The 18,184-nt window shown below is 39.4% G+C and overlaps 1 protein-coding gene across 23 annotated transcripts in view; it reads left to right on the top strand.

Annotated features, from left to right (window-relative positions):
- Positions 1 to 15,055, top strand: part of neo1a (neogenin 1a) — a 216,798-nt gene extending 201,743 nt beyond the window's left edge. For 4 of the 23 annotated variants that reach the window (XM_078944214.1, XM_011487714.4, XM_011487703.4 and 1 more), the window contains exons 18-29: positions 1,877 to 2,015; positions 3,892 to 3,999; positions 5,384 to 5,578; positions 6,781 to 6,813; positions 7,006 to 7,068; positions 7,808 to 7,934; positions 8,045 to 8,289; positions 9,170 to 9,262; positions 9,485 to 9,655; positions 11,217 to 11,504; positions 11,680 to 11,819; positions 12,878 to 15,055. In XM_078944214.1, coding sequence (XP_078800340.1) covers positions 1,877 to 2,015; positions 3,892 to 3,999; positions 5,384 to 5,578; positions 6,781 to 6,813; positions 7,006 to 7,068; positions 7,808 to 7,934; positions 8,045 to 8,289; positions 9,170 to 9,262; positions 9,485 to 9,655; positions 11,217 to 11,504; positions 11,680 to 11,819; positions 12,878 to 13,030 — 1,755 coding nt within the window. In that variant the 3' untranslated portion in view covers positions 13,031 to 15,055. Of the gene's footprint in view, positions 1 to 1,876; positions 2,016 to 3,891; positions 4,000 to 5,383; positions 5,579 to 6,780; positions 6,814 to 7,005; positions 7,069 to 7,807; positions 7,935 to 8,044; positions 8,290 to 9,169; positions 9,263 to 9,484; positions 9,656 to 11,216; positions 11,505 to 11,679; positions 11,820 to 12,751 lie in introns of all 23 variants that reach the window. The other 19 variants (XM_078944218.1, XM_078944215.1, XM_078944213.1 and 16 more) reach the window with 11 other exon arrangements.
- The last annotated feature ends 3,129 nt before the right edge of the window (positions 15,056 to 18,184 follow it).

Here is an 18,184-nt window from a genome sequence, read left to right as displayed (position 1 = left end):
TTTTAGATAAGCGTTAATGTCGAATTTTATGTCAACCAGTTTTTGGTTGTGCTATGTGTTGTTTAGTGTTCAGGTTTCATACCGATTCGGAGTCAATTGGGTTGCTTGGGTTGTAAGGCCATCGGAAGAGTATCGTCCTAATCGCTCCGAAACGTGACACAAGCTAATGACATTTTATGGAATTTTATGCCTGTGGTACAATCGCATGCATATCGTGCCATTTAACTCACTTATTTCGAGTAATTCGAATATGAGTTGGCGGAGCAAACTCCGACTGGGAAATATCAGTTTCCACATCTCAGGATTTTAAAGACAAGGCCACTATCACTGCATTCCAAATACAGGAGGGTTTAGATGCTATTTCATTCTGATTCAGTTCCAAAAAAAAAATTTAAAAAAATATGGCATTTTCACTGCATATTTATTTTCTAATGCAAGTAGACCTTGGGCTAAATTCAATTTGGATAAAGATCAGGTGGAAAATCATTTCAAATTAATGGGGCCTATGCCATGATTTTTTTAAGCTTTTCAGAGTAAACTTTATATATATATATATACGATATATATGATAATATATATATCATAATATGTATAAATAACGTTTGTATATATTAATATATATTAATATATATATATATATATATATATATATAAAATCGTTCTTAATGTGTCATATATTAAGAACGATTTTTAATGAGTACATAAGCTATTTTCGCAGTTCAGTTTCTTACCCAGATGTAAAACGACTCCATCTCTGAGGCACCGCCTTTAGTTCTTTGTGGGCGCCGCCCATTTCACGCAAACCTAGAGCCGCCCTCTGCAGCGTGTATGCGTTTCACTCACGATAACAAACAACATCTGAACTTTTGCAAAGATGGATGTGCATATAGTGCATATAAAAGGAAAGCATTTTTGCGTGAGTGGATCAAAGATTTAGTAAAAAAAGTAAGCATCTTCAGAAGAACTTTGCATATGAAAAAGTAACTGGATAAATATACAGTATAAAAGAAAGTGAAACTTAAAGATCCCTATATATCACTATAAACAAAATACCAAACCACTGAAACACTGAGGACAATCGTGTCATCAGGCTTGAAAAGTATAAACACCACTTAGAAGTTTGTTGCAATTATGCCGAGTGAAACCAGCCAATCATAGTATGAACTAGACCACACGATTGTGGTATAGGGACGACATACGATTGATGCAATGGCCGCTAGCAGGGAAGTATAAACCAGGCTTTTTTTTTTGTGATTCGTATCAAGAGGTATTGCAACTTAAGGGTTTCTTTATTTATGCTGAATAGTATAGAATTTTTACATTTATCATGACATCAGCGTGTGCAGTGCAGCAACAAATCACTACAAAACACTGCTTACAATGCTATACATGGTTTTACTATTAAATTGCATTCTACGCACCTTCTGCAAGTTTACACATGCACCTCAATATTATAGATAAAAGGCAAACTGTTTTTTCTGTAACTTGTTAAATAAAAAATATACATAATGTGAAAAAAACTCATTATACATACCCAAGTGTATTTAAAGTCTCTATTAATTTTGATGGTTATACCTAACAGCAGACAAAAACCCCATTTTCATTATTTCAAAAAATGAGATATTTGTTATAGACTTTTAGAGATTTGTGATGCTGCACTGCAATTTGATCCTTACTTAAAAAAAGACATGAGAAATTAATTAATTATTTTAACATTTATTCGCTTATTTAGGAATGCATCAACAAACTGTGACTCATGTTGGCAGCTTTTTCCTTTTTTCACAAAACTCTCTTTTAATTTGAAAAAAAACATATTTTTATATTTTCACCAACAACTCTGTGTGCTGACCCCTTGTTTGTACCCGTCTCCCACCAGATGGCCAACACCTCCAGCCTGAGCCACATAGTGACAGGTCTGAAGCCCAACACTCTGTACGAGTTCTCCGTCATGTTGACGAAAGGCCGGCGCGCCAGCACCTGGAGCATGACCGCCCAGGGCACCACCTTCGAGTCCAGTAGGAGGACCGCAGCCGTTCAAAAACACTCACCTCCATAAAACAACACAAACGAGCAGGCCCACAAACCACCAGCTCCATTAATGACTGAGCTCTGACAGCACACATTTTGTATGTGGGGGGGGGGTCACAGACTGGACAGTAGAAGTCATTATATAAATGAGAAGTGTCTGTGAATGTAGTGACTACCATCCTTTCTTCTTAAAGGCCATATCACACAGCCACTACAAACATTTTGCACATTTTCCACATATGAAAATTCCTGATATACGTAGTTCATAAGTGTTCATTCGTCAATGTACTACGATGTCCGTCCAGGGTTTCGGCCGACATGTCTTTACGTGAATTTGGTTTTGAGTTGTTCAAAGTTTTTGGTCAGTTGAGAATTACGTAGTTTACGCATATTTTACATAGTTTAAACGCAATTATTACTCAATCTTTTGCAGCTGTGTGCGATTTCTGTGAAATGCTTACACAAATTTGTGGCTTTCCATGACCGTTCCACTTATGTCTAACAGACTTTTCACGCATGTACCAATTCAATTCAATCCAGTTTTATTTATATAGCTCAATTTTACAACACAGTTGTCTCAGTGGGCTTCACTAATTTTACAAAACAAAAAATCTGTTATAAAATACAATAGCTGATTGCTAAAATGAACTAAACAGACTAAGCTAAACTGGGCACCCCTGCCTAAGACTATCCTTCTCGGTAAGGAAAAACCCCTAAAAAAAATGGATTCCAGGAATAAAAAAAGAAGAAACCTCAGGAATGTCCACATGAAGGAGGGATCCTCTCCCAGGACAGAGAGGGAGTTGCAAAAAGGGACAACAATATATAACTTTTACATCATATATACAGCGCGCATATTACATTCAAATTACAATATTGACGCACAAGTCACTAATGGATTGCACAAATGATGCATGTGTTTTTTGCGTTTATTTGTACTTCTTCCGTAGTTTTAACATGGTTTATTGGTGATACATCTGTTAAAATTTCCCGTAAAGACCACAACTTTTCTCGCTTTTTCCACAAATATTTACATATGAGTTTTCATCCATGCAATATTCGCAAAATATACATGTGGCTGAGTGACACGGCCCTTAGGTCTGTGTAAGCTAGCGGGAGTGCTTGTAAACAGAGACCTCTCAGCAACGCAGAGGAAAAGAGGGGCGGAGATACTTTGTGGCAACAGTCCCGCCCACAGCTCTGAGGCGAATTTCTAATGAACTGCTAGCGCTCCACAGAAACTATTTCCTAGAAAAGAACACAGGTTATTTGGTTTTGGATAAAAACAGCAGTATCATAATATAAATGATAATCTGAGTGTGTCTTTATGCTTCATCTTTGTTGAATGAATTTAGCTTGACTAATGGTTTCAGACATGTTGACTTTGTTAGAACTTGATGTTTCTAACAGAAAAGCATTTTCTGATATGTTGAAGTTTCTCCTTATTACTCCAAGTGTCCTACATAGATTGTTTGTTGTGATGACCCCTAAAGGGAGCAGCTCACAACCAAGACGACTTTTCATGTATTAAATCATACATTTGTAAACTAAGACCTGTCAGTGTCCAGACTTCTTTGCTGAGCTTTAATAATCTGTTGGTTTAATGAAATATTTACATTAAACTCTCATTATCTTCAATCTGTGCACCAGAGGGTGAGGACTGATTACACTGTTAGGGAGACCTGATCTTTTTTTGTAAGCTTTTTGATTCAGCCAGGAGCTGTCATACAATGTCATCCACACAGTCCTGTGTACTGCACAGCCACCACGATTGTCCGTGTCTACTTCACACAAAACACCAACATTTCTATTCTGTTCATTTCTTCATTTGCAACACCTGCTGTCCTTTGTTCCCCTCCACAGTTCCCAGCTCTCCTCCAAAAGATGTGACCGTGGTGAGCAAAGAGAACAAGCCTCGTACCATCATTGTCAACTGGCAGCCGCCTTCTGAAGCCAATGGAAAAATCACAGGTGAGCCTCAAATTTCCTGGGATTTATCATCAAGACTTAAAGAAGCCTTCAAAGCAAAAACCAGGAAACTCCCCTGTGGTATCTAAGCTGAGAGAAGAAATTTGCTCCAGGAGTTCAGGCGTAAACTTTTTCTATAAAATAACATGAGATAGACAAAATCCGTAAAATTGACATCTTTATTTTTCCAGTAGTTATGGATGTTTTAAGGCTGTAAAACCCCTCACTACACACTTTATACACTTTTCTCAGACAGACATCAACATGTCTGTCATGTCATCCAGTATTGTAGAATAAAAACAAATATCTTATTGTTATATATGTCGATGTGGCAAACTCCGTGTATTCTGTAATATTCGGGACTATTGTACTAGATAAACAATTTTTAAAAAACAACAAGAAGGGATAAAAATGTATGTAGTTTTATTTTCTAACTCCTTTCCAGTGTGGCACCTGGGGATTTCCGTCCATGAAAGTTTTGAAATAAACCAAAGGTGAATTCATGCCTCTCATATAGGCTTAAGCCTGATTTGCAGCGGTCCGTCTGCAGTGCATCTCCGTTGCATTGACACCAACAATACGTTTAGTAATCAATCGGAATGTTTACATCGCCTCCCTCATGTCTGCGTCTGACGTCAATCCCTACACAAGCTTTACGCTGGAATCCTATTTTCAGTCCATTGACGCATTGATTTTGTGTCAAAAAGCCACAGTAACAGGTAACAGGAATGAGTTTCAACATCACAAAAATTCTGTTTAACTTTCAAAATAAAAATGTATATAGTTTCATTTTATACCTAAGGTGACGTGCCGAAGCTATAACACAGGTGAACACACCGGATAACATCTGCAACTTGTTCGCCGATAACAAGTTGTGGTATCTGTACAAAAACATGACCTCATTCATGACACAAAACATGCATTTTGCAAGGATTCAGTGAGGAAGGAGAGGACATGATTGGCAAAGTTTTGAATGTTGATAAGCTTCACAAGCGAAGACAGGGGGAGGAACTACTCGACACACGTGTGGCAGGACCAACCACTCTTCAGGAAGAAAGGGGGGGGGGGGTACGACCTGGAGATGCAACAGAGATGATGTAAACCAACTGACGGTCCTGAGATGGACTCCCCTCGCAGCCCAAACAGAAACTATGAGTTTCAGATTCGACATTCCTGTTTATGAGTCCCTCAGGTCTGGCTCCAAGGTCAGACACAGGTATTCCAGTTTGAGGGAGATGCTGGATCTTTGTTGCCTCTTTAATAATAATGCTTTGGGTTTTGGTAGTTTTGGAATTTGGCACTTGGTGTACACTAACAACGGAAGAAACCACAGTGATTTTGCATTCTGAACCGACATGATTGTCATTTTTATCTCTTTTTTTTCTAGGATATATCATTTACTATAGTACAGATGTAAATGCTGAGGTCCACGACTGGGTTATTGAACCAGTGGTGGGGAACCGCCTCACACACCAGATCCAGGAGTTGACTCTGGACACCACCTATTACTTCAAGATCCAGGCCCGGAACTCAAAAGGCATGGGCCCCATGTCCGACGCCGTACTTTTCCGCACTCCAAAGAGTAAGTAATGGTGCCTAACTGTGAAGGGAAAGAAATCACATATTCTGACAAAGCCAAAGAAATCAAGCACAGAAATACCTTTATTTAGTTTCCCTTTGCTGTATTTTAGTTTCTTTCAGTTTTGAGTTGGACTTGGTAAATCAACACATGTAGCTTTTTTATTTTGCATTTGAAAAGAACATTTGCCCTCCCTCAGCAGTTCTGCCTGAACCTGCGTTCCTGGTGCCAGGAAGGATAAACAGCTAAAGTTGATTATCTTACATTTTAAGAGTGCTTTGGTCTACAGAAAAGTTCAAGTTTTATTATAGTGGCTGAACCAAAAACCATGAACTTTCCACCCCCATGCTTGATCACTAAAGTCGGTGCTATGTGTCAAACACAACTGCTTTGACTCCCCTCTGTTAAAAATGTGAGTTGTCTTCATTTGCTGTTATGTTCCAGTGTTCTAATGAGATCTGTATAACCTCAGTTTGAGGTGAAAGTTTATCATTTTAAATTTACACAAATTACGGTGTAAAAAAGTGAGGAACAGTAGAAAATGTTACATTTTATTTACCTATTTTTAATTTTCTGGACAGGATCACGTCATTTGTGTCGTCCTGATAACAAACTTTTGATTAAAAGAGGCATGTAATTCTTTTTTACACTTAATTATAAAGTTTTATCTCTGGAAAACGGCTGTTACTATATCTAGAATCCATATCAGAGATGATCATTCAAATATTGCAGCTTTTTAAAGCACAGATTTTCCCAAATAAGTTTTATTCGTCATAACTTCCTTCAGTGATGTATCTCTTTGAGATGGGACAAAAAAAATGATTGGTTTTGAGCAACCGAATTACATTAATTCATGCAGTTTTGGTTTAAATGTAAATAAAAAATTTCCCGTTTTGTCACAGTTTACTGGATAAAATGATTTATATTTATTGTTGGGGACTTATCCTTTTTGTACTGACGCTTTGCTCTTATTAATGGCTTGGCTGTGTCTGCAGTATATTCTGTCTAAAAGCTGCTTAGTTTTTTGCTGTTTTTCCTTTTCTTTTGCCCCTCTTGCTACTCACAACCCCCATTGGTCTTTTGATTTCGCTGTCCTTTGCTGCTATTTTCAGCTAACCGGTTTCCTTTTTTTTCCATTTGTTTGTGTTTTTTTTCTTTTTGCTCTCTATTGTCTCTTTCTTCCTGCTCTCCTTTGGCCTGTTAAGCTGAGTCCACTGACAAAATGGCTAATGACCAAGGTAAACGCCCTCTTCATACTTTGTCACTGCTGACCGCACCTCATATTCCTTTTCTGAAGGAGCTCCATCTTCCGGGCTGAGGACAAGTTGCATTGCATGATTTAAGAAGTTGTTTGCACATACTTATTTTTTTTATTGTTTGGTTTATCTGAAGGAGTCTGTTGAAAATAAAATGTTCTCCTCTTGAATCAGCCTCAAATCTACCACCAAAGCCGTCAGGCAGCCATCCCCAACCAGATCCTGGAACTCCACTGGGTAAGTGTCCTCTGCCTTCTGCTCCATCATACAGAGCAACAACTAAAACCAACATCCTATATATATATTCATATGTGTTCTTTAACCCAGACCAGAAATGTCCAAATTATATTTTAAGTGGGAAATATTAATGTCAAATCCATTTTAATCCGGTTTTAAAACTAGGAAAACCTGTCTGGAGCAAGACAGATTTTCAACAAAACCATTATTACAGCTCTGATAGTAAAACAAAGAAATACAAATGAATAAGATTGTGCAGAGTGAGTGCAAAATATTTTCAATAAAAAAGTTCAAACAACTTCTTTAAAATTTTGTTCTGCTTTCAAATTTGGATCTGTGGACCAAAAACCTGCAAATACTAAAGTTGGAGTAGGTCACACATATTGCTCACACACACTTTTGCACCACGGGGCGGCCATGGTGCAAAGGTAGAGCAGTCGACCTCTGAGCGGGAGATTGCAGGTTCAGACCTGCCTTGTGTCCTTGGGACACTGAACCTCACATTGCCTCTGGTGGTTAAAGGTTGGCGCCAGTGTTCAGCAGCGGAGCCGCCGTCAGTGTGTGACTGTGTATAGCAAAGTAGTAAAGTGCTATAAAAGTAGTCTATAACTTCAGCCTCAGACAGGGCGGTATGTTAAAATATTGTCTGACATCTGACATCAAACTGTTGGGGACCACAGCTTTCAATTACTAGTCTTTGTAAATACTTTTTGTCTAATCCAGTTTGTTTTTCTATTAGGTGTTGGAAGTGGTGAAAATCACATCCTGGTTATCGTCATTGTCGTATCAGTCGGAGTCTTCATCATCGTGGTGGTGGTCGTGGTAGCTTTCCTGTGCACTCGTCGCACCACGTCCCACCAGAAGAAGTAAGGCATTCACCCAACCGTGTTTTTGCTGCTTGTTTTATGCTAAACGTGACTCAGCCACAGGTTGAGGTGAACTCACTGTTGACCCGTTGGCTTCGTGCTCCCTGCAGGAAACGAGCGGCCTCAAAGTCCACGAATGGCTCCCACAAGTACAAGGGAAACTCCAAGGACCTGAAGCCGCCTGATCTTTGGATTCACCACGAGAGGCTGGAACTGAAACCCACGGACAAGTCGCCAGACCCCAACCCGGTCATGACCGAGACGCCCATCCCCCGCACCTCCCAGGACATCACACCGGCTGACAGCAGCCTTGAGAGTAACCCCCACCTGCAGCAGAGGCGCAACTCCTACCGTGGTCAGTCTCTTGTTTTGGAAGTGAGCGTGCATGGCAGGCAGGAAATAGCATTTTGAGGGATTGTTCAAAGAAAGATAGGATTATGCTGGCAGGAAATGAGACTCATACAAGTCTGTTTCTGTCTGGAAGAGTCCTGGAGAGATTTTCACAATGTGTCTTTGTGTTACTACGTTTGAACTTCATGCAGATCATTCCATGCTTTTCATACATGGTGTACAACGCTCATTACATGTCATAATACTGGGAACACAAATGCTTCTTGATGAAGCATCTGTGACATTTGGAAACAATAACGAGAAGATCATAATGGATCAGTCAGAACCATTGACTTTATATGTGAACTAGACCGAGTGAGTGTGATGTCACCCATAGAAAATGACTTCCTCCCGTTCCAACCTAATGAAGTCAATACCGTCGCCATTTCTTCACCTTACAGACGTCGCCATGTTTAAACGAGAAAAAAAAAACGTCAGTAAGGAGTGATTGGTCTGAGTCAATAGTTCTTTGGCAACCATTCTAGCCAATCAGGAGTGAGCTTGTTGGAAGGGCACACCCCTACCATTTGAAAGAGTACTTGGGAGAATCTGTCGATCAATCACTTAGAATGATTGATGTGAGATCACATGCCTTTATTGAGGCATCTGATTGGCCCGTGTATAACTTGAACAATTTGCTCTACAGAAAAAATCATGAAAAATATGGATTATCAAGAACATGTTAAAAATGAGTATTAGCTGTTTGTTTCTCAATAGAACTCCGTGGGACCAGCGGATACTTCCTGTTTTTGACCTCACTCGGTCCAGTTCTCATATACAGTTAAGGGTCAGAACTGTTAAGTAGCAACCATCTCTGATTGGCTGGTTTCCACCAATCCTTTTAGGCCACGAGTCAGAGGACAGCATGTCTACTCTAGCAGGCCGACGAGGGATGAGGCCTAAAATGATGATGCCCTTTGATGCGCAGCCTCCTCAACGTAAGTGTGTGTGGTGTAAACTTAGAGCACAGAAATCCATTTCATGCTTTTCATAAAACGCTCAATTCTGTCTTTGTTTCATGAATTTGACATAAAACTTCACTGTTTTTTTGTGAGAAAGTTCTTTAGAAGAGAAGCGTCTGCGTCGTCATGGTTTTTCTGCAGCTGGTTAAACATCTCATCCTTGTTTGTTTGTGTATCCGTGTCCATTTCCATTCACAGCTGTGATTAGTGCTCATCCTATCCATTCGCTTGATAACCATCATCACCATTATCACATGGGCAGCCTGGCATCACCAACACGCAGCTACCTCTATCATCCGGGCAGTGGGCACTCACGCTCACACACCTGCGCTACCCCCAGCTCCCATTTAGACAGGGTGGACTCTACAGGTGAGATGGTGCCCCCTGCTGGACAAAGGAGAGAAATCTGCAAAAGAGACGCAGAGAGCACTGAGGTTTTATGGAGAAGCTGACATGAAAACATTAGATATTTGCTTATGTGTAAATGCACACATAGAAAGCGGGTTTAAGTATCTAAGTTTTTATTGTTAACAAAAAATGAAATGTGTTCTAAAACTTTTACATATTTAAATAAAAAATATATAAATTTACCAAAAATCTTACATTTATTTACCACAAATGGGTTGCAATAAACACATCTGCAATGCATAACAAAAGACATTTTCATTCATAGTATATGCAACTGATACAGTTGCAATACAGTTTATTATTAATATTATAACTAAAATAGGTCATTATCATTAATAATCCAAGTACTGCAGCTTATTGCACGACTGATGCCTCGTCTGTGTTCATCAGACAGTCCATACAAACATTTTTGTGTAGAGAGAGATTTTTCTGATTGATCTAAAAAGCATCTTAAAAGCTAAACTTCAGCATAATTCTATTAAAAAAAAGGCTTTTCAAAATTGCACCATGTTCATTCAGAAAAACGTTTTCAGTATTTTCCAATTCTGTCACTCATTTGTGAAGTGTGTACTCATTTACAACTATTTTGAGATGGATTTATCTGACTGGAATTTGTTTTTGCGATATTTACAAAGGATCCCTCAGATATTTTCACTCTCATTTGTGACATAGTGATCTGTGCTGTCAAAGGTTTTTATTTTAACTCGCGATTTTCCCCAATACCTTTGCAACTAGTACTTTACCATAAACATCTTTTCTTTTTTCTTTTTTTGTGGTGTAGAAAAGCTAAAGTACGGGTGTTATTTTGTTTTTATTAAATGACCTTTTTGAAGTTACACCATCAGAATAAAAGCGCTTATTTCATGTTTGATATTTAGTCCTATAGACAGACAGACAGATACTTTTTTTAAGCTTTTTAAGGACATAGTTTCTGTAGAGCGGCAATCGTTAATTAGTAATTCCCCTCTGAATTGTTGGTGGGACTGTTGGCTCGAAGCAGGAGCAAGCCCCCCACCACTTCCCATCACCCATCTGTTTTCACACTCCCCCACTGGCTTACAGACCCTCACACCCACAACCCAACATGAATGTATTAACTGTTCGGCTATCAAGCCATACAGTTTGGAATAGTTTCCCATTTTTAGGCTCCCCTAATGTTAGCGTGGGGCTGTAGGAGCTGTAGGAGGAGAGAGTTTTAACAAAGGGATGATGGGAAATGACCGCAGGCTTAAAGTTGTAGTTCTAAAAATAAAGGTTTTTTGATCAGAATTAATAGACCACTGGGAACGCTTTTAAAATACATCAAAGGATGATTTGAGTGGATTTTTGAAGTTAAACATTAACACAAATAAATTGTTGGATTAAAGATGACCTCAATGGTCAGTCACCAGGTTTTTCTTTCGATTTATTTGACTAAATCTTGACTGAGCATTTCCAAATCAGAAAGTTCTGTAGGATGAAATCAATAGTAAGTGGTGTTATATCCTGTAAACTCAACAATCCTGTGTCTTCTCTTCTCCAGAGTCGGTGAGGAACACCCCCAGCACAGAGCCCCTACCGCCCGCCACTGCCTCCTCTCAGGTCTCCTGCCCCTCTGAGATCCTGGCTGACCCCGAGGGCAGCTACCACGGCTCCTCCACCACAGACGAGGAGCCCAGCTACTCCAGCAACCTGCCCCCGCACCGCTTGGCCCACCCGCACGCTCACGCCCACCCACTCAAGAGCTTCGCTGTGCCTGCAATCCCGGTCTCCAGCCATCCATCCTACGAGTCTCCTGCTCTGCCGAGCACGCCCCTGCTCGCCCAGACCGGTGAGCTCCTTCAAAAGCTTCAGTAGGACCCTGCTGCAGTGCAGCACGACCATCCAAAACACAATAACAAACCGCAGTTTGACCCAAAGCTAACCTAAAGAATTTAGCCAAAATGAAAAGATTTGAATGATCATCCACTTACTGAAGACTTCCTGTCTGCATTTTTCTCCCTCAGGGCCTCCCACTCACCCCCATGTGGTGAAAACAGCTTCCATCGGAACACTAGGTAGGACACGAACGCCTATGATAGTCACCGTCCCCAACGCACCTCCTGAAGTGCCAGAAACCAGCAAGATGCTTGAGGATGTAGACAGCGTGAGTATAGCGCCCCACGCTGACAAAAGCACTAAAACACGCTTTTTTGGTTGGTTTGTTTTGTTTTCCTGACAGTAAATTTTGCCGTAAAGTTTTCCAGTTCACATCACACGTCCAAATTCATGTCAGGTTTTTTTTTTTTTTTCGAGGACTGGATTATACTTTTGTGCTACGTTCACACCAGGCTTGTTCAAGCGACCACTTTGGATAAAGAGTCTGTGTAAACCTGCGTTTGGGCTTCAAAACTCTTGCGGTTTCGTATCTCTACGACAGTTTTTAAGTCAATTTCTGGGCTCTACGTACAAAACGCGCCGCCATTGAAGTTGAACGTTGACTAATCAAGGACTCAGATTTGATATTGGCGTATGGGAAGCGTTTTTTCTTTTCAATTCGCAGAAAAACCAACAGTTTGAAAATTGACCATGAAGGAGAAATTAATAATTCAAGTTTGTGTCCCACTGGAATTATACGGAATAGAGCTGTGAAAGAAAAATCCTTGAAAAAGATTCACGAGATTTGACAACCGCGCTTTGACATTTCATGCCAAGCTTTTTCCAACTGTAGGTACATTCGCTTTTAGCGACAGTCAAGTGTGAACACCAGACGCTGAAATCACTTTCAAAAATGCCAGTTTGGTGCATTCTTGAACGTGCATCACGTGCCCAATGTAACAGTAGCATGACACTCAGCTGAACTTGTTGTAATCACATTTTCTGTTTGTTCTTTCTCTCCTTTTATTCTTTCCAACTTCATTCTCACCATTTTTCCGTGTCATTGTCGGCTGCTTCTTTTTTTTTGTGTAATTTTTGACGAATTGTTTTGAACCCATAACTGGAATGACGTTGAATGGCTGTTGATGACTCCCCTTTTTGTTTGGTTTTTGGGTTAATGCTTTGGTCTGCTGCTTCGTTGTTGTTCCCATAATGCTTCAGTTTCATTGACCAATCCCTGAGCTCGCTTCACCCCCACTCATGAAACTCCCCCTGTGAAGGAATCCCTTACTGACCCTCTCCTTCCTTTCCTCCTCTCCTTTCCTCTCCTGCCTTCCTTCCTTCCAGGTGCTTGCTTCCCTCCCCCCATGCCCCTCGCCTGCCCCCCGCAGTAACCCTGTTCCTCTCCCTCAGAGCTACGAGCCCGATGAGCTCACAGAGGAAATGGCTCACCTCGAAGGCCTGATGAAGGACCTGAACGCCATCACCACAGCCCCATGATCTCTGATGCAACGTGCAGGCTCAGACACACCTTCTCTGCCAGTCTCACACACACACACACACTCACACACACACACATACACAACTAAACCTTGCAGAGCCAGAGGCCAGTGGACTCCGAAACCGCTTGTTGCGCTCGTGGAAGCTCTCGCGTCCCCACTGCAGACAAAAGAAGCAAACCTCCAGACTGAAACTTTTGATTTCAACCCAACCCTTGCTCAGTCTCAGGAAGGAGATTGCCATGAGAGGGAAGGGAAGTGGGAAGCTTTACAGCATATGAAGAAACTTTTACATTTCGGTCGCCTTTAACCGGAAGATTGTGAATTTTTGTTTTTTTCTCAGCAAAAATTTGTACAGTTGGTGTTTGAGCTGAACACTCGCTTAAGACAAATGAGTCGGTGTCCAGACAAGAGGAGGAAGTCCAAAAATTGGCTGGTTTTGATGTTGGTGCTCGAGCAGCACAGTCAACACACAGTGTTTGTTTGATTAGTGTTTCCTTTGTGCATCTTGTGTATCTATCAGGCCATTTCAGTGAAGTGAACATTGGATTTAAGCCCCCCTTTACAATCCTACATTATAATTTTGTTTTTATTTTCGCCTTGTCCTCTTGTGTCATATATTTTGCCATGACTTTATATTGTTTTCTATTGTATTATTTTTTTTACACACATATCCTTATGAACGTGTACATATGTTTTATTTTTTATGCTGCCTCATGATTTTGACACATTTCCCATAGTTCCTTTTATTATTAATATTTTGTTTTTGTGAACGAAAGTGGGATTTCAAAAGAGCTCTGTTTTCATAGCCGCGAGGAGAGAAGCTTGATGCGATTCTAGAGAACATTCTTCTGTGGCATCCTCGTCCTCTTTGTACGCTCTTCAGCCTTTTGTGTATGTTGTGGGAGCTCCAGTTTGAAAGCCTTACCAACGTGTTTGTATGTCGGACCCTGCGCCGTACCGCCACGCTCCACCGTGGCAGCGTCTGCGGCCCCCTTCCCACGCCAGGATACCTTGGACTCAGGACGCCAACCCTTCCCCAACCTTTTCTGAAAGAACAAACAAATCAATCAGTCACAAGTTTTATATATATATAAAAAAAAGTTTGATTGTATATTTGGGAAAAAAATAAACAAATACACAGCATTTGATTGGTTTCAGGTATTTTTTCTGCTGAAAAATGAGGACATTTTGCCCCAGCAGAGCAGTGTTTGCCGTTTTTGTTCTTTTCCTTCAGATTTAGAAACCATAAACGCAAAAACGTTGGCCTTTTGAAGGAGACTCCCAGAATTCCCTTTGGTTTTTACATGAAAGGTTTGGATGAAGAAAAAATCAAGATACTCATTCTGTACACAAAATGTCTGCTGTAAAAAGAAAAATAAAGGTTCATCTGAGAAAATAGTTTTTCATGACCCTTTTACCCAAAGATCTTTGTCTTTAGCAATCATGGTCATTTGCTCCACGTTTGTGAATGCCATGTTTCTCATTAATGTATACATTGTCATGAATGTGAGTACAACTGTGTAAGAGATTTGAACGATGGAGACACACAAGGAAACACTTTTGTGGGGCAGATGAGTAGAATACAAATGGGAGCGAGAGCACCGGACTCCGATCGGGAAACGTCCTTTTCAGTTGTGAACAGTTGAACATTTATTGCACTTTTTCACAGTTTTTGGAAAGTAAATTTCTTACTTATCTCGTGTTTTAAATATCAAAAGCTGTGTGTGTAATGTAGTGTGCTAGGTAAGCAGCAGGCAGCTGGTCTTGTTATAATTGTTTTTATTTTTATTGCTTTGGAGATGATATGAATCCAGCAGCCCGGGTGTTTTACTCTGCAGTTCATGATGACGAATTCTGTTGTTCTGCTTGTTCATGTACAGAGCTTTCTTTGCTTTCTGTAGAAACAAAAACAAAATGTGGCTTTTTAAAAAAAAATGTTGAAAATGTTTTGGGGAAAAAAAGTTTTTTATTGGTGCTCCTATACATTGTGTATACAAACTATCATGAATACTAACAAAGTAAATGTTTCTGCTTGTCTTCTTTTCAAGTATGCTAATGATAGAAATAGCAAGAGGTAAAACCTAATGTCAAATTCACCAAAACACTTGTTTTAGTGAAACACTAAATTCTGTTTTTGCTAAAGTTAATGCAGCTAATTTGCAGTTTGTAGTCAAATTGCCCCCGTACTTAAGTCAGCTCAAAACGGGACTTTCTTTCCTACAAAATATGTCCGTTATAACCAACTTACTCAAAAAATTGACATCTTTCAGGGAAGTTAGTTAAAAAAAAAACGATTGTTTCCCATTGACGACAAAGAAATTTACAGAACATGACCACTTTTTTTTAATTTAACTAAAGGTAATTGAATACAGTTAATTGCTATCATAAACTTTTGTTGCAAAAGCAAAATTATCTTTAAGGCATTTTGACAAAATTATGAAAGTATTGTCAGATGGTTGCTGCAATGGGTTTATTTAACCCTTGTTCTATCCTATGGGGTCAAGATGACCATTGACGTGTTCTCCCTACCATGATAAAGTTGGAGAGGATTTAATGTAATCCACCAGTGAAGATCACAAATCATTGAAGAAAAAAGTTCAGCGTACTGTCTTGTGGGGTCCAGATGACCCAACTCCCAATGTTAAAGTGCCAAGAATAGCACAAGGGTTACACAACCAAAATCCATCCAAATTTTTGAACAAAAAAGTCTTTGCACTCCTGAAACAACTGGTTTCGAGGGTTCAGATTTGAGGAAATCTGTTGATTTTCAGATAACACACAAATTTGATTTGGAAATTTGGAAATGGTCTAAATTAAGTAATCAAAACAAGACAAAAGAAGTGAAACATCAAAAAAAAATATCTATACAGAGATGTCAAACGTAGTCAATATTGATTGGAAAAAAAAAAACGTGCATACATCCACATACCCTTGCATCATTATCATTATAACTACTTGAACTTATAATTACTTTTAATCATAAATACACATATTAGCACTTATGCAGTATAGGATACATTTCAACTATTAGATATTACGTTTTTCAAAAAGAGTCTAATTATTTGCTAGAAAGGGAGTGGGAGGAAGCAAACTTATATATTCCCAGCCCTATTATGCTTTATTTAACGTTTTATTTATTTTGAACATTTTTATCATCTGAAGATGTATTTATAGTTTATCAACACAAGTTCAGATCATTTAAAAAATTATCAAGTTTTATAAGATAAATAAAGTTGAAATACATATTAATTACAGAATTTCTTTTTCAGAAATCATGATTTAACATCACAGATCAAGTATCAAAATTATGTACATGTTGTTTGTCTTTAGAAAAGTCTTGGCCTTCAAGCCAAAAGACCACCTGTTGTTTTATATCATGGACATTATTCCTTTTCAATGCAGCTGTATTGAAAACAGATACACAATCTATCTTTTGGTTTGAGACTATCAGCAAAAATAACACAAATTTGGATATTGAAACTATAATTAAATTAAACAGAAATATTTTCCCATAATCACACAGGCATTTAACCCTTGTGCTATCTTAGATGACCCCACCCTTACATTGACGTGTTCTCCCTACCATGACATAGGTGGATAAAGGTGGAAAGATTTCATGTAATCCATGGACACCAGTGAAGATCACAAATCATTGAAGAAAAAGGTTCAGAGCACTGTCTAGTCTAGTGGGTCTAGATGACCCCACTCCCAATGGTTAAGTGCCTAGGATAGCACAAGGGTTACAGGAATGACAAGAAGGGCAGAACAGCATTGGCGGAAAACAAAACTCACAGTACATCACCAAATTTTTAGAAACACACTAATGCATTACAATAACTCCAGTAAAAAGGCAAGACAAGGCTGTTTCTCAAAGTTCATTGCAGAAAATCAGTCAAAGCCAAAAAAACCTCTTTGCCACAATTGACAAAATAATAAAACCAATCTCTGGCCCACCCTCCGCCTTTAGCAGTAAAACCTGTGAGGAGTTTGCAGTCCACTTTACCACTAAGATAGATGACATTAGATCATCTATCTTACTGTGGAGGGATCAACAATCCCTTGTTGACCTTTCCACTGCCTGTCCTATCAATGAGAGAACACTCAATATTTTTGTCGAGCATGTCCCAAATGAATACCAAAACTTGTTCTCTTGATCCCATCCCCACTTCACTTTTTAAGTCAGTTTTCACATCCTGTGAGGAAGGGCTACTAAACATCTTGAACTGCTCTCTTCAGACTGGAGTCTTCCCTGCATCCCTAAAGACTGCTCTGATGAGACCCATTCTGAAGAAGAGTTGTTTAGATGTGTCCAATTTAAAAAACTACCGGCCGGTATCCAACCTGTCATTTTTAAGCAAAATTTTAGAAAAGCTTGTTTTTACTCAACTGAATGATTTTATTAATGAAAATAACATTTGAGAAAAGTTTCAGTCTGGTTTTAGACCTCACCACTCAACAGAGATGGCACTTGTCAGGGTCTTAAATGATCTCAGGTCCAATGCTGACATGAAGAAAGAATCTGTTTTAGTCTTACTGGACCTGAGTGCAGCCTTTGACACAGTTAATCACTCTATCCTTTTAAACCGACTTCACAACAAGTTTGGAATTACTGGGACAGCTTGTAATTGGTTTAAATCCTAACTCACAGATAGAGATTTTATTTATAATTTAAATTATTTTTCATCTGAAAGGAACAAACTGACATGTGGGGTGCCTCAAGGCTCCATCCTGGGTCCTACACTTTTTAATCTTTACATGCTTCCGCTTGGTGATGGAGACACGGCATTAACTTTCATAGCTATGCTGATGACACTCAACTGTATATAGCTGTGTCTCCTGATGACACTGGACCCGTGGACAGCCTTTTAACCCTTGTGCTTTCCTAGGCACTTTAACATTGGGAGTTGGGTCATCTAGACCCACTAGACAGTGTTCTGAACCTTTTTTCTTCAATGATTTGTGATCTTCACTGGTGTCCATGGATTACATGAAATCTTTCCACCTTTATCCACCTTTGTCATGGTAGGGAGAACACGTCAATGTAAGGGTGGGGTCATCTAAGACAGCACAAGGGTTACATTGTATTTTAGATATTAAAATATGGATGGGAGAGAACTTTTTGCAGCTCAACCAATGCAAAACTGAAGTCTTG

This window comes from Oryzias latipes, chromosome 3 (assembly GCF_053564925.1).
Source record: "Oryzias latipes strain Hd-rR chromosome 3, Olatipes_Hd-rR_3.1".
NCBI lineage: Eukaryota > Metazoa > Chordata > Actinopteri > Beloniformes > Adrianichthyidae > Oryzias > Oryzias latipes.
Note: the sequence above shows the minus strand (reverse complement) of the source record. Positions and strands in the feature narration are given on the sequence as shown.